This window comes from Hyla sarda, chromosome 2 (assembly GCF_029499605.1).
Source record: "Hyla sarda isolate aHylSar1 chromosome 2, aHylSar1.hap1, whole genome shotgun sequence".
In the NCBI taxonomy this organism is placed as follows: domain Eukaryota; kingdom Metazoa; phylum Chordata; class Amphibia; order Anura; family Hylidae; genus Hyla; species Hyla sarda.
Genome location: NC_079190.1, coordinates 277,833,377 through 277,847,950, shown reverse-complemented (window position 1 = coordinate 277,847,950; position 14,574 = coordinate 277,833,377). Strand labels below are relative to the sequence as shown.

The 14,574-nt window shown below is 44.2% G+C and overlaps 1 protein-coding gene across 3 annotated transcripts in view; it reads right to left on the bottom strand.

Annotated features, from left to right (window-relative positions):
* Positions 1–270: 270 nt before the first annotated feature.
* The window catches only part of KIAA0319L (KIAA0319 like), a 127,720-nt gene continuing 113,416 nt past the window's right edge, over positions 271–14,574 (bottom strand). For all 3 annotated transcript variants that reach the window (XM_056557201.1, XM_056557200.1, XM_056557202.1), the window contains 4 exons: positions 7,443–7,565; positions 5,592–5,682; positions 3,427–3,521; positions 271–1,083 (listed from right to left, as the gene is read on the bottom strand). In XM_056557201.1, coding sequence (XP_056413176.1) covers positions 902–1,083; positions 3,427–3,521; positions 5,592–5,682; positions 7,443–7,565 — 491 coding nt within the window. In that variant the 3' untranslated portion in view covers positions 271–901. The remainder of the gene's footprint in view (positions 1,084–3,426; positions 3,522–5,591; positions 5,683–7,442; positions 7,566–14,574) is intronic.

Genomic DNA, 14,574 nt, shown 5'->3' with positions numbered 1-14,574 from the left:
TATATAGGTACACAGTGTGTGACAGTATTATACCAGGGGCACAGTATATAGCAGTCATATATTTAGGGGCACAGTATGTGGCAGTTGGAGAACTATTATGACTTATTAAGTACTAATTATGTTCTACAACAGGTAGCACCTATTTCTGGCATGGCACTGCGGCCGTTAGGTGTGAACCAGGTTTTAGCGTTTAGCTAGACCTTCACCGGATGGCGGACTTGGAAAAGTGGACCCCTAGCCTACAGCAATGGAGAACAGAAAGGAAACGTGTCACTTATAATTGACTTTATTGAACACCATCCAGGGTTATAGGTTATTTTGTCTTAGTAAACCAAGTCAGTTTGCCAGCTTATTTCCCTCAGACTCACTGATGCTTCATATCAGTGAAAACACAGAAGCCAAAATAACTTTTCTATAAAAGTATGCGTTACAAAATAAACAAGCAATGTGTTTCGTTGTTTTAGCCTGTAAGAAAAAAGACCAGAAGATGGGCTGTAGAATATGTCCAGTGCTGTTCACATTTCATCCTTCATTGCCAGTGAGAACGTGGCACAGTAGTGCATTTAGAATTGAATTTATATAACAGTGTGGCTCACTCTTGGGTGTTTTTAACCCAAGAAACTGTGCAGGAAAAAAATTAAATTACTTAATTAAAAAATCTATTAGCATAAATCCAGTGTATTCCCCATTGAAAAATTCCATTTCAAGTATGTCCAGCCTCAGTGCTCCAAGAAGAGCAAAGGAGTTGATATTTCTACTAAAATATCCATTTCTTTAAAAGCAGTTCAGGGTAGCAGCTTTGTCCACAGAGTAAACCAGTAGTGGTGAAGAGGACAGTGGGACAACGTGCACTATCCAGCATAAAAATGAAATGAATTTCAAAGAATCTAAGGAGTCTATGCTATAACAACTCCTCTCTTTGGTTTTTGTGAGAGGCTTGCCCATTTCGTAAGGAACCATTCTGAGGCCTGAGGAGTTTGCCTTTCTCACGATCAGACCAGGTGTAAGTATTGTCATCGCTGTCCAACTCGGATTCTGAATGCATCAAACTTGTATTCTGGGCTGGAGTTTTTAATTTTACACCTGACAAGGCAAAAAAACAAACAAACATTAAAAACTGCACAATATAACCTTATAAATAAGTTTAGGCTATGTTCACATTTGCACCTGAGCTCCGTTAGGGGAGCTCCGTTGTAAAATCTGTTTAAATAGAAGGACCTGAGCGGACATACAAAATGCTGCAAGCAGTGATTGTTTGTCCAGTCATATGCCTGACTCTTTATATTTGTTCTGAATTGCCATATTCTGACCCCTTAAAGGGGTACTCCGCCCCTAGACATCTTATCCCCTATCCAAAGGATAGGGGATAAGATGTCAGATCGCCGCGGTCCCGCTGCTGGGGACCCCCAGGATCCCCGCTGCGGCACTGCGCTATCATTACAGCACAGAGCGAGTTCGCTCTGTGTGTAATGACGGGCTATACGGGGGACGGAGCAGCGTGATGTCATGGCTCCGCCCCTCGTGACATCACGGCCCGTCCCCTTAATGCAAGTCTATGGCAGGGGGCGTGACGACCACCGCGCCCCCTCCCATAGACTTGTATTGAAAGGGGCGGGCTGTGACGTCACGAGGGGCGGAGTCGTGACGTAACGATGCTCCGGTCCCTGTATTGCGCGTCATTACGTGCAGAGCAAACTCGCTCTGTGCTGTAATGATAGCGCAGTGCTGCAGCGGGGATCCCGGGGCTCCCCAGCAGCGGCACCGCGGCGATCTGACATCTTATCCCCTATCCTTTGAATAGGGGATAAGATGTCTAGGGGAAGAGTACCCCTTTAACACTTTTTCATATATGAAGCTATATGAGGGCTTGTTTGTCATGTGGCAAGGTGTTGTCTTTATTGGTACCATGGGACCTTTTCACAGTTCATTCCACGTTTTGTTGGATGTTATTATGTGGGGTGCAATTTTGCATTTATTTTTAGAAAAAAAAATTTTTTTTCAACTAGGAAAAGGGGTGATTTCATTTTTGTTACGGGGAGGTTATTTTGTTTTCAAAATAATTTTTAACCTTTTTATTTTTTTGGGTACATTCACACGAATAAATGTATTTCAAACCAATTGCAGATCTGCTGCAGGCCAATTGCAGACAATCCACAGCAGATCCGCAGTGTTTTAAAATACCCTTACAATTCTTTTTTTTGTTGCATGTAAATATACTGCCCAGTCTCGGCTGGTAATTGACCGAGTGGTCTGTCACCTCTGGTCTCCAATGTTGGGGGGCTGGAGAATGCTAGGCAGCAGGTGGATCCTACATGCAGAAGTAAGAGCTGGGTCACATACAGGACATCGCTGGGGGATCCCAGCTGTTGTACAGTGTGATTAGACACCTCGTGCATAAATTTGGATAGTGCATAAATTTGGATAGGGGATACATTTTTTTTTTATAAAGTACATAACCCTTTTAACTCAGTGGTGAACGTCATTCATCACAGCAAAGCCATCTTAGGCTTTAAAGGAATGCTGACAAAAGCATCATCTCCACTAACCTGCTTATCAAGGTTAACGGTGCGGGTGATGCCAAATCCAACACAAATTACCTTTTTCAGATCCGCTGCACCTTTTCATACAAAACAGAGCTTTTTGGCGCACTCCAGCCCCGTGGTGCACTGTTCTGCCTGCTCACACTGGCCCTGTTATACATCCCCCTTCATAAATATGCATATTCCTCTCTTCACATCACCTAGACATGTTATGTCCTCCTTATCACATTTGGCCCTGAACCGTGAGTGTGCATGTGCCACTTCCCAGAGGTCACAGCATGTACGTCAATGTGCTGAAGACAGGAAAATTTATAAAGGGGGTGTCACAAGGACAATGTGGGCAGGCAGAACGGTGCAAGAAAAGGCTGGGAAACACCCAGAGTGCTCCAAAAAGCTTATTTACCTATTAGGAGTTTTGTCCATAACTTCGAAACAGCAATCGGTTCTGAAAAAGGTAATCAGCATCACCTGCAATAGTAACCTGTATAAGCAGGTTAGTGTGGGAAATGCTTCTGTCAGTTTCCCCTTTAAACACTATTTAGTAATGAACATGTTAGAAATTTTTACTATTCACTATAGTGTTATTTCTTTATTTTTCTCTGATATGACTCCTTTAAGGGAAATAAAATCTTGCATCTAATACTTCCTGTAGGACTACAGACATTATAGTCTTCTATATCAGAAATACGTCTAGCAAGTGAATCACTTCTTCTAGAAAGCTGGAACGATACAGATAACGGGATTTAGACCACTGGATTTGAATAGGATAAAGAATGGGATGTGGGTAACTGTTCTTGATACAATTCCTTAATTATTATAAAAGTAGCTCCTACATGTGAATCTCGATGTAAAGTTTGTATGTATTATCTTCCAAATCCAAAGTTACCAGTTTTGATGCTGGTTTTCAGCTCCATACTTTCTTGGTCATCTGTAGCCTCCAGCATTTTATATCTACTCTTTCGTTTAGGTTTTCCCTTTTTCCTGAAAGCATAAAACAGACTAAGTTAATTCATTATCCCTATATAGCATTTCAAACAGTTTTTATTTTTTCTTAAAAAATAAATAAATAAAAGAGATATGTTGCTGGGGCCATGCAAAAAAAAAAAAAAAGCTATACTTTCTCATACTTAGTCATACCATCCCCAGTTGGTCCCAACTGCTGGTCCTGTTCGGCTCCTTTTGGTCCCCTGCTGCTTCTGTCTACTTCCAAGATGAGAGCTTAAAGCTCGAAGCTCTTGTCTCAGAAGCATGCAGAATAGACACGTAGCGGGGGGCCGGAAGGTGCCAAAAGGAGCTGCAAAGGGACAAGCGGTGGATGTGGGGCAGTCAAGTATAGCTTTTTTTTCAGTTTTACCACAGCCTCAGCAACTTATTCATTTTTTTCAAAATGTTGAAACACCCCGTTAAGGGGGTACTCCGCCCCTAGACATCTTATCCCCTATCCACAGTGGTCGTGAGGCGTTAGGATTAGGGATCGACCGATATCGTTTTTTTAGGGCCGATACCGATAATCGGTGGAGGTTAGGGCCGATAGCCGATAGCCGATAACTTATACCGATATTCCGGTATAAGTTATCGGCTATTTATCCCCCGCCACACCGCTGCAGATCATTGATTTAAAGCGGGCGCTTTAAGCTTTAAATCAATGCACTGCAGTGGCTTTTGCGGTGCCATAGGCCGCCGCCGCCACCCGCTTCTCTCCTCCTGCTTGTCCGGGGGTCCTGAGACCTATCACCGCCACCGCTCCCCCCACCGCCAGCCCGCACCGCGACCTCCCCCCCCGACCCGCCGCACTGCACCCGCGACCGCCCCCCCGACCCGCCGCACCGCACCCGATCCCCCCGACCCGCTGCTCCGCAACCGACCCCCCACACCGGCCCCATTGCCTCCCCCATCCCTGGTTTTATAATTACCTGTTCCCTGGGTCCACTCCACATCTGGCTCCGGTGGCATCCTCCTGAGCTGTCACTGTGCGCACTGACGGTGACGTCACGTCGCGCACGTCACGTCACTCGTCATTGCGCACAGCGTAACGCAGGACGCAGCAGGAGCAAGAAGTAGCGTGGGCCCCGGGAACAGGTAATTATAAAACCGGGGATGGGGGAGGCAATGGGGCCGGGGTGGTGCGACGCGGTGCGGTGGGTCGGGGGGCGGTCGCGGTGCGTCGGGGGGGGGCATTATCGGCTTATCGGCAAGGTAATTGCCGATACCGATAATGCCCAAAATTGCGATAATCGGTCGATCCCTAGTTAGGATGAGAGCCTCCAGTGCTGCCGGAAGCCGCAACAGGTGGGTCCTTCAGCCGAGATCCCAGGGGTCCCCAGCGGCAGCACCCCCCGCGATCTGATGATGTCTAAGGGCGGAGTACCCCTTTTAAAGAGAATCAAATAACGGCCCACTATTTAAGTCAAGTTTTTTTAAATCAGAAAATAGAAATAGATAAAAAAAACATATTTCAGTATTTGGCTTTTAGCAGTTAAAAACAATTTAGCTAACACATTTTAACAAATAGTTAGCTAACAAATATTAAATATAGTGTATAGATGCATATACTGTTTATAGCATGGCAAGCATAGCAGTGTTCGTATGAAAAGATAAACAAGAAAAATATTGTGAAATAATGACATTGGATTTCAGTGTCATATTAGCTGTTTTATCAGATGCTTTCCTAAATAACAGAACATTTAGGTAAAAGAAATCAGCTTGTTAGGGAATGGTAACACCCCTTTTGTTAGTGTCTAGCCCAGTGTGTGTGGCCAGAATGGGCGGTTTCCAGGGTACTTTGTGTCTATGGGGATTAGAACTGACCCTGCTTCTTTTATTTTTGAAAAGTGCTTTTGAAAACTAAAGGAAGCAATCTGACTGGTTGCTATCGGCAAATGGTCAACTTTTCCTCTGCACCGGTTTTGATAAATCTCCCCCATAGTGTTTGGCCGGGCCAGTGGTCTTTCTACCCTCAATATTGCTGCACACTCAAAGCTACACCCTTTTATAAAAAACTGTAGTGAAATGTTACTTATGATACATAGAATGAGAGTTTTATTTATTTACCTCCTGCAACAACAGATTGTGCACCAGGCTAGTAGGCCCAAAGCCACCACACACACGAAGCTTGTGATAATCACATATAGTACACTCCAGTCTGCAAGGAAATAGATACAGACATTATTCCAGTAATTGTCAACAGTATAATTAATTATATTATATATATTCTATTATGAGCCTATTAGAAATGAATGTTATCTTTCTATAAGTTTTCCAACAATGTTATGTGAAGACATATGGAGAACGAGAATTTAAAGCAATGGCAAGTATGTTCATCCTCCAAGACTTACAGCTATAGTTTGTTTTCCTGATCATATCACAAAACCTTTTGATGTATTGTTTATTTATGGGCTTGTAAAGGACCAACACAAGGAAGTGTTTGCAGCAGAGACGACACAGAGATAGCAACAGTGGTGGGGAAGCAAGGAGGGTAAGTATATATATTTTTTTCTATTTAACACCACCCTAAGCCCTGTTAGATAAAAAAAAAAAATCTCCAGAATACCCCTTCAGGAGTGTAGAAGAAGAGGATAACTTGACCGTTGAGTCTGCCCTTATATTATTAACGTTTTTTTTTTTTTTACCAGAACCTTATTCAAGCCTTTAACATATTTAAAGGTTTTGATCATGTCCTATCTTTTTCCCAGACTATATAGATTGAATTGTTTAGCTTCACAAAATTGTAGCTATTGGCATTTAAGATCTGAGCAGAATAATTTTGTTTTACACACACACACTATATAGACAAGAGTATTGGTACACCTACACAAACTTCTAGGAAACCCATTATAAATTCAAAGGCATTAATATGGAGTTGCCCTTCCCTCATTGCAGTTATAACAGTGTCCACTCTTCTGGGAAGACCTTCTACAATATTTTGGAGTATGTCTGTAGGAATTTTTGCCCATTCATCCAAAAAGAGTATTTGTCATACCAGACACTAAACCTCTGTTTTAGTTCATCCTGAAAGTATTAGGTGAAGTTGAGGTTTAGGCTCTATGCGGACGAGTTGTTTCACAGAAAATTCCCCCAACCATGCCTCAAGGCACAGCCATCCTGGAACAGATAAGGACTTTCATCAAACTAATCCCATGAAGTTGGAAGCATACAATTGTCCAAAATGTCTTGGTATGCCAAGAGCCTAGGCCAACACATGAAAAACAACCCCATAATATAGTCCCTTCTGGGCACATTGCAGTCAGGAAGGTAATGTTCACCTGGTATTTGCCAAACTCGTTCATCAGACTATGAGCTAGAGAAGTGTGGTTCTTCACTGCACATAAGTTTCCACTACTCCAGAGTCCAGTGGTAGCATGCTTTACATCAAACCAGCAAAAGCTAGCTTGGCATTGTGCATGGTGATATAATGCTTGCATGCAACTGCTCAGCCATGAAAACCTATGCCATGAAGCTCCTGGCACACAGTTTTTGTACCGATTGTATTGTCACATAAGGTTTGGAACTCAGTAGAACATTGGTGATAGTTATGCACTATGCACCACAGCAGTCAGTGACCTGGCACTATAACTTTATATGGTCTGGTAATTTGTGGATCTGGTAATTTGAGGTTCTAAAGGATTTAACTTTTCAATAATACCACTAAGAGTTGATTGTGTAAGATCTCAGGAAGAATTATGAACTGACTTGTTATAGTGGTGGCATCCTATTACAGCATCACACTGGAATTTAACTCTGGAGAAAGACCATTGTTTTTTTTTAACAAATGTTTTTGTAGGTGGTTGATTTCATATACCGGTGCCAATAGGAATGAATGAAACCCCTGACTTCAGTGATTAGAGCCCAATATTTTTGTCCATATAGTTTACTGTAGCTGTAAAGAAAACAAAAAGTACTTACCACAGTTGCTCTCGCCATCACCAAATTGACGACGTATGAAGTTCTCCATCCAGAAGGGGTCGCAGACACAGCGCTTGGTGACGGAATTACAGTGGCCATGCATAGAACAATTTAACTGACACGCTGAAGAGGAAACAAAGTATATGTATAAAACATTCCTGAAAATGATGGTGTATAAAACAACAAAAAAACATGTTTTAGGATACTGACAGAAATATAAAGCTGATGGAAATATTAATATATCCTTATTATAATGTAAAATTGGCAGGAATTGGCAGGAGTATGTATCATTTGCTAGGATATACATGAATATTGATAATTTCAACAAAAAAAAAAAATGTGTAAATCTGACAGTTGGGTCAACCATATTTAACCCAGAATACTGGGTTATAGTGTGGGTGAAGAGCTTTCAAATGAAGGGTTACACACTAATTTTGGTGGCTCTTGTGGACTGTTTATTCTTTTTTTTCATATTGCACTCCAGCACGCATTGGAGGCAGGAAGCAGGCTCGCCGAGCTCCCCTGCCATGTCAATATTCTATCCCCGGGCCCACCTTCTTCTGTGACGTGTGGGTGTGGTGGTGGTGGGGGTGTAGTGTGTTTGCACTCTGCTTCTCCACCCAGATCCACCGCTTCACCAATGCCACCAACCCCCCGCCGGCTCTCAAGTCAAGGAGGAGGGCGGGCCAGGGGAGTGAATATTGATGAGGCAGGGGAGCTTGGCAAGCTGGCTCCCTGCCTCTAATGCACGCTGGAGCGCAATATGAATAAAGGAATAAACAGTTTGAACTCTGCACAGAAGCCACCAAAATAAGTGAGTGACCCTTCATTTTAAATCTCTTCACAGAGTTTATTGTGAGTGAACCAGCTTTCAGATTCTCTTTAAAGAGGGAGCTTTGCAAATAAATAAGCTTATATTAAAATGTAAAACCCCTTTCAGTCAAGATGGTTGTCATGCTGTCATCCAAAATAAGATAAGCTTTTTAAGTTATGTCAAGACAGTCGCCTCTTTTACACAGTGAATACTGAATAAAAATCCCTGCTCCAACTCATAGATATTGGATTTGACGAAATTACATTCCTCCCAGTTCAGATGGTAGGGCTGTGAAATGGTGTATACAGGAAGCGGAGGGCTTTTCATTAATTCTCATCATTGCTCTGTAATTATGATGCCACGATAAGGAAGCCACACTTCTTCCCATGCATATACTAAACAGAACAAATGAGATTTAATCAGATGTACTGTGCTGCTATACTAAGTTTTCTGTTTTATTTGTGTCTAAAAATCTCTTGCACAGACTTTGGACTCCTGCTGGCCTGGCAGAAGTCCAAAATCAGGAAATGCAGTCTGGAGTGCTGAGGGGTGTGTGTCCAGCCTTATCCAATCATAGCTCATCTCACACTGAACTGCTCTGGGCTGTGTGTAGAAGAGTGAGGGAGGAAGTAGAATAAAATTAGACTGTAAGATAAAAGTTAAAAAGGGAAATTGCGCCTTAATTTCCCTTAATTTCCCTAAACTTAGGTTTACTCAACTTGTAAAAGCTCCTCCACTTCAGAGCTGCTAGCACATTGGTTTTCCCTATTGAACCTGCAGTAATAATGTAATGTACAGTGTTCCCATGTTGCTGCTGGTCTCTGCTTGTATGTATGGTGCATGACTACTGAGACAGGGACTGGCTGCAGCATCTCTTGAAAAAAACATATGTGACGACACTGCTGTAGACATGATGAGGATCATTAGATAAGCAACAGAGATAAAGAAGGGGGGGGGGGTAGGTGATTAGTTCTTTTAATTTTACACCATTCCTAGGCAATTTTCTAAAAATCCATGAAAACCTAATACAAACAAAAAACTGTGCAGGAGTGAATGCCTGAACACTTAACTTTTTTTTTCTAGAAATAGAGATAATGAAGAGGTTACATAAAATGCTTCCATATATGTAATATGTTATAAACCTTTGCAGGGTGTACATGTAAAAGCTACTTCCCAGTGGATATTATTTGTGCACATAATGTAGTGGCAGACTAATATTTGTATCTGACAAACTATGTTCTGTTTGTTATTCTGCAAACCATTGTGGGTATGTCTAAGTCCATCCATTCATAAATGCACACATCAGAATGCAATAATAAACTGATTAGTTTACTATATTAATTTAGTATTACAGCTATGTAAACGTATATGTTTTGTTAGGTTTATACTAGCATTCCAGTTATGTATTTTATTACATTATTGTTACTTTTCTTTGGTACTGTATTTTTTGCATTTGTTTAGCAGCCAATTCTTCTGCTGCCTCCAAGTATAAATGTGAGGACAATTTACCAAGTGTTATGGATAGAGATAAAAGGCGGGATACAATTCCATTGAGTTTATCACTGAGATTCTTCTAACCACTTAACTATTCTATTTTCTTGTTGAATGTCTCATTATAGGGGTAGAAACATGTACTGAATCAAATTTGTTCTATCAAATTCCTGTTTACATAATACAAACTTTACTTCTGTTCTTGAAAACAAAGAAAGTGATACAACCTTAAAAACAGATCTAATATTTGAGCTAGAATTACACATGTAGCTTTATATACTTCCTCTATAAGGAGAAATATAAAAGAATGTATATCTGCTTGCTCCATATTTTATTCCTATCTTTGGCGTACAACTAGACAAAAGCTCCACCAAATGCTTCCATAGGGCTCTGTTCACCTCACAAAGGCCATTGAGTAGGTTTTGGTAATATATATTTTTTTAACTATCATGAAAAAACATTGTCTAGACTTCCGGTTCCGGCGCTGCTATGAGAGGACGCGGCTGAAAGAGCTCCCGCGCCTTCCGACAACGAACGCACCTCTCAACCTGCTACAGCGGTTTCCCGGGACTGCCTTCCACCCGGGACCCTTCTCCTGCACACCGGGCATCTGCATGGAGAGATACTTACTCCGCAGCTCCCGCGATTCACCGGCAGAACGGACTCCCCGCAAGGCCTCGCAGCGTGCGACCGCGGCGCCACGTGACACGGCGCCTGCAGAGGACTCGCCACAGCAGCGCCTCTCCCAATACGCATACCGGCAGCGGCGGGGACAAAATCGGGCCAGCAGCAACCGGAGTGTGTCGCCCCACTCCCCTGCACGATCTACTCCTGGGAACAAGGTCAGTGCTATTCATAGTGTGCCTCCCACTCCTCCCCTGGACTCTGCATATACTGGGGAGCAAAACATGGAGGTAGGAGGATCCCCCATCCCCCCTCTGACTGGGGCTCCTATCATACCTGCTCAGGACTCCTTGCCTACTACAAGTGCCCACCTCAGTCCCACCATATGCACTGAACTGATATCGGGGGCTGCAGCCACAGTCCCTCTACCCTCTGATCTCTCACAGGGCTTTGAATTTAAATTGCTGGCAGCTAAGATTATCGCACAAGTTATGCCTGATATCCAAAAGTCTCTGGAGGCAACTCTGCAGGCATCTTTTGCTTCTCTTCGGCGGGATTTATCCCAAACCAATTCATCAGTGGCTACTCTTAAGACTGAAGTGGCTATGTTGCGCCAGCACCACTCTGATACCTCGTCCCAAATGTCGGAGTTATTGCAGGAAAATGCCAGTTTATGGGCCAAAATAGATGACTTGGAAAACCGTTCGAGACGGAACAATTTACGTATCGTGGGCTTATCAGAACAGGTACCTGCCTTAGACCTCCAGCACTTATGTGAAATCGAATTGACGGAAGCACTGGGTATTGATCACTACTGCAGGGTGGAGAGGGCGCACAGACTGGGCCCGGACCCGGGGAGCCGGAGGGATACATCTCGCCCGCCACAAACGGGACAATCCAATCGACCCCGTCAGGTCATTTTCAAGCTACTTGACTACAATGATCGCCAGGCTATACTGAGGGCTTTTAGGAGGCGCCCCACTCCACTGATTATCCGTGACTGCACTATACTCATATTCGAGGACTTTTCAGCACCGGTGGCTAGACGACGCAGGGCATTCAGTGGAATATGTTCCGAATTGTTTTCCCGCAAGATCAAATTTCAGCTTCAATTTCCTGCTTCCCTGCGTGTCTTTCATGGAGATGGCACGTCTTCACTTTACAGGAGCCCTTCTGCTGCAACAGCTGCACTACAAAATTCGGCTCCAGTCGCTAGTTCTGGGACGACTCAGCGGTCACTTACTGAACCTCTCCCTAATACTTCACCTGGTCGCCTGAATTCACAGCGTGATGGCTTTTAAGTCTTGTTGGCAGTCCCGCGCCTGAAGCCTCTTTCGATGAGGAGACACTGTGGACAATTTACATGTAATGTGGGCCCAGTATATTGCTGGTCTATTTGACCCTCGGGCCACTGGACTTTCAATGCAGTTAGCTCAGGTCTTGGGGTTTACCTACCTCATGGTTTATGCCGTGGAAGCGGGGTGACTCACTGTATGCTATGCGGGGGGATGGGGGTGTTCTGGGGTGGGGGGGTAGTTCGGGGTATATGTTCACGGCAGTTACTTTGTTGCTTGCATTATGTCGGGGGGTGTGTTTTACTCTCTGGTAGAAAAAAGGAAGTCCCTAACACGGTGCCGATCTCTGGGTGGGATCCTAAGGGCACGTAGTGTAATAGCCCTTCACATATTGTATTTTGTAGTACCACACAGTCTTATCCTTCCTCGGAGTACTACGATTCAAGGATTGTTTTGTCGGTATTTACGGTTGCTCCAGATACCTATTAGAGAACGTATGATTGAGGTGTGTGTGTGTGATACAGTTTAGTTTACTTGTCTGTTCCTTCCCCCCCCCCCCGCCCTTTTTTTTTTTTTTTTTTCCCTCTCTCTTCTCCATCTCTCTCCTTTCCCTCCCTCTCATCCTTCCTCTATTCTCACATCTCTTGTCTCTCCCTGCTTTAGACATGCGGATCATATCTTGGAACGTGAAGGGTTTACGCTCACCCAACAAGAGAATGCAGGTACTGCGACATTTAAAAAGACTGCATCCTGACATTGCACTGCTCCAGGAGACACATCTCACAAAGGACGATTTATTACGTATGAACAAGATGTGGGTGGGGTCGGTGTTAGGGTCACCGGCGGTTGGAGGTAAGGCGGGTACACTTATACTGCTCCATAAACATTTTAGTGGCAAAGTTGTATCACAGGAGACGGACCAGGATGGACGCTGGATTAGGGTGCACTTAGACTTTGAAGGACGAAAATACAGCTTATATAGTTGCTACGCCCCAAATGGGGATAACAAATCTTACTTTCAAACCTTGGAAAACCAGATGCTGACTGATCCTGTTGTCAGTAAAATCGTGGGGGGCGACATGAACGCGGTAGCCATGACTTTGGCTGATCGCACAGGTGGGACCGTAGACAGATCACACACCAGACCTAGTGATAGGACTTATGAGACTTTCTTAGGTTCCTCGGACCTCAATGACCCGTGGAGACTGATGCACCCGGATGGTAGAGATTTTACACACTTTTCGCACAGTCATAATTCTTGGTCACGCATTGATTATCTTTTAGTATCCCCAGACATCCTGCCCCGGGTTGTGGAGTCTGACATTCACGCGATGGTGATCTCTGACCACTCCCCTATTTCCATTTCTTTGGTTGATTCTTTCCCAAAGGGAGTTAGTTTCCAATGGAGATTTCCTGCCTATATGTCTAAAGACGACAATTTTGTTGACTCCCTGAAAAGCTGGTGGATGGAGTTTTCGTGGAATAACCGCGAACATCTCTCTAATGCACCTTTATATTGGGAATCGGCTAAGTTCGTCCTCAGGGGACGCTTGATTGCTTACATGACTACTGTCAAAAAGAAATCTTTACACCACTTTCAGGAGGCTAGCAAAATGCTCCAACAAGCATATGTTACCTACCTTTCCCAACCATCTAGCGAAACTTGCCAGGCGTGGAAGGTGGCCAAAACCACTTTTGACCTCTGGTCGGAAAGCAAGAGTCAAGCGGCATATTCGCGCTTTCGTGCTGAGTTATTCCGTTTTGGAAACAAATCGGGACGCCTCCTTGCACGCCTGGCAAAAGGCCGTCAGGCGACACAACACTTCTCATCGTTGCGTGATGAGTCTGGAGACATTCACACAGATCCCAAAACCATTAACTCACTCTTCCATTCATACTACTCTTCCCTTTATTCGACACACCAGGTGGACATGGCGGCTGGTAAGACGTTTTTGGATTCGGTCCGTTTACCTACTTTACAATCGGATCAACGTGAGGTCCTCAATGCAGACTTCACTGAGGATGAGGTGCGGAGGACTATCAAAAGTTTGCACAATTAAAGGCTCCCGGTCCTGATGGATTCTCCGGTGAGTTCTATAAGGTCCTGGTTGACCAAGTGGTCCCTCCACTGACGTCTTACTTCAACCATGTTCTACATTCAGGCTCCCTGCCCCTCCACTCCAACACGGCCACTATAAAACTCCTTCTGAAGCCAGGGAAGGACCCACTCCAGCCCCAATCGTACCGCCCAATTTCACTTATAAATCAGGATCTAAAAGTGATTTCCAAAATAATGGCTGATCGCCTTAGCACATTTCTGCCCACACTGATTGGCCCCTCCCAGGTAGGGTTTGTCCGAAATCGTTCCGCAGTCACTAACATACGCAAAGTACTGACGGTATTAGACAGGGTGCAGCACTGTCCCGAACCAGGTGAACAGCCGGTGTTATTGACACTAGACGCCGAAAAAGCTTTTGACAACGTGAGATGGGACTGGCTCGGGATGGTGCTGGACAGGGTCGGTATCACGGGGAGTTTTAGAACATTCCTGGGCAGCCTTTACGAAGCCCCTATGGCCCGAGTGTTTACATCAGGGCTACTGTCCCCATCATTCCCCCTCTTCAAGGGAACCAGGCAGGGATGTCCCTTGTCCCCTCTCTTATTCAACCTGGCACTTGAACCATTGGCCAGGCATCTAGAAGATTCGACAGTTTATAGGGGTATTACCATTCAGCGGGAGGCTATCAAATTGACCCTTTTCGCAGACGATATTCTTATCTTTCTAGCAGATCCACAAGCCCATTACCATGCCCCGATGTCTACCCTGTCACATTATGAGACATTCACTGGATACAAAATTAACCAGCTCAAAAGCGAATTATTACCGCTAGGTCCACCCAAACCTGCA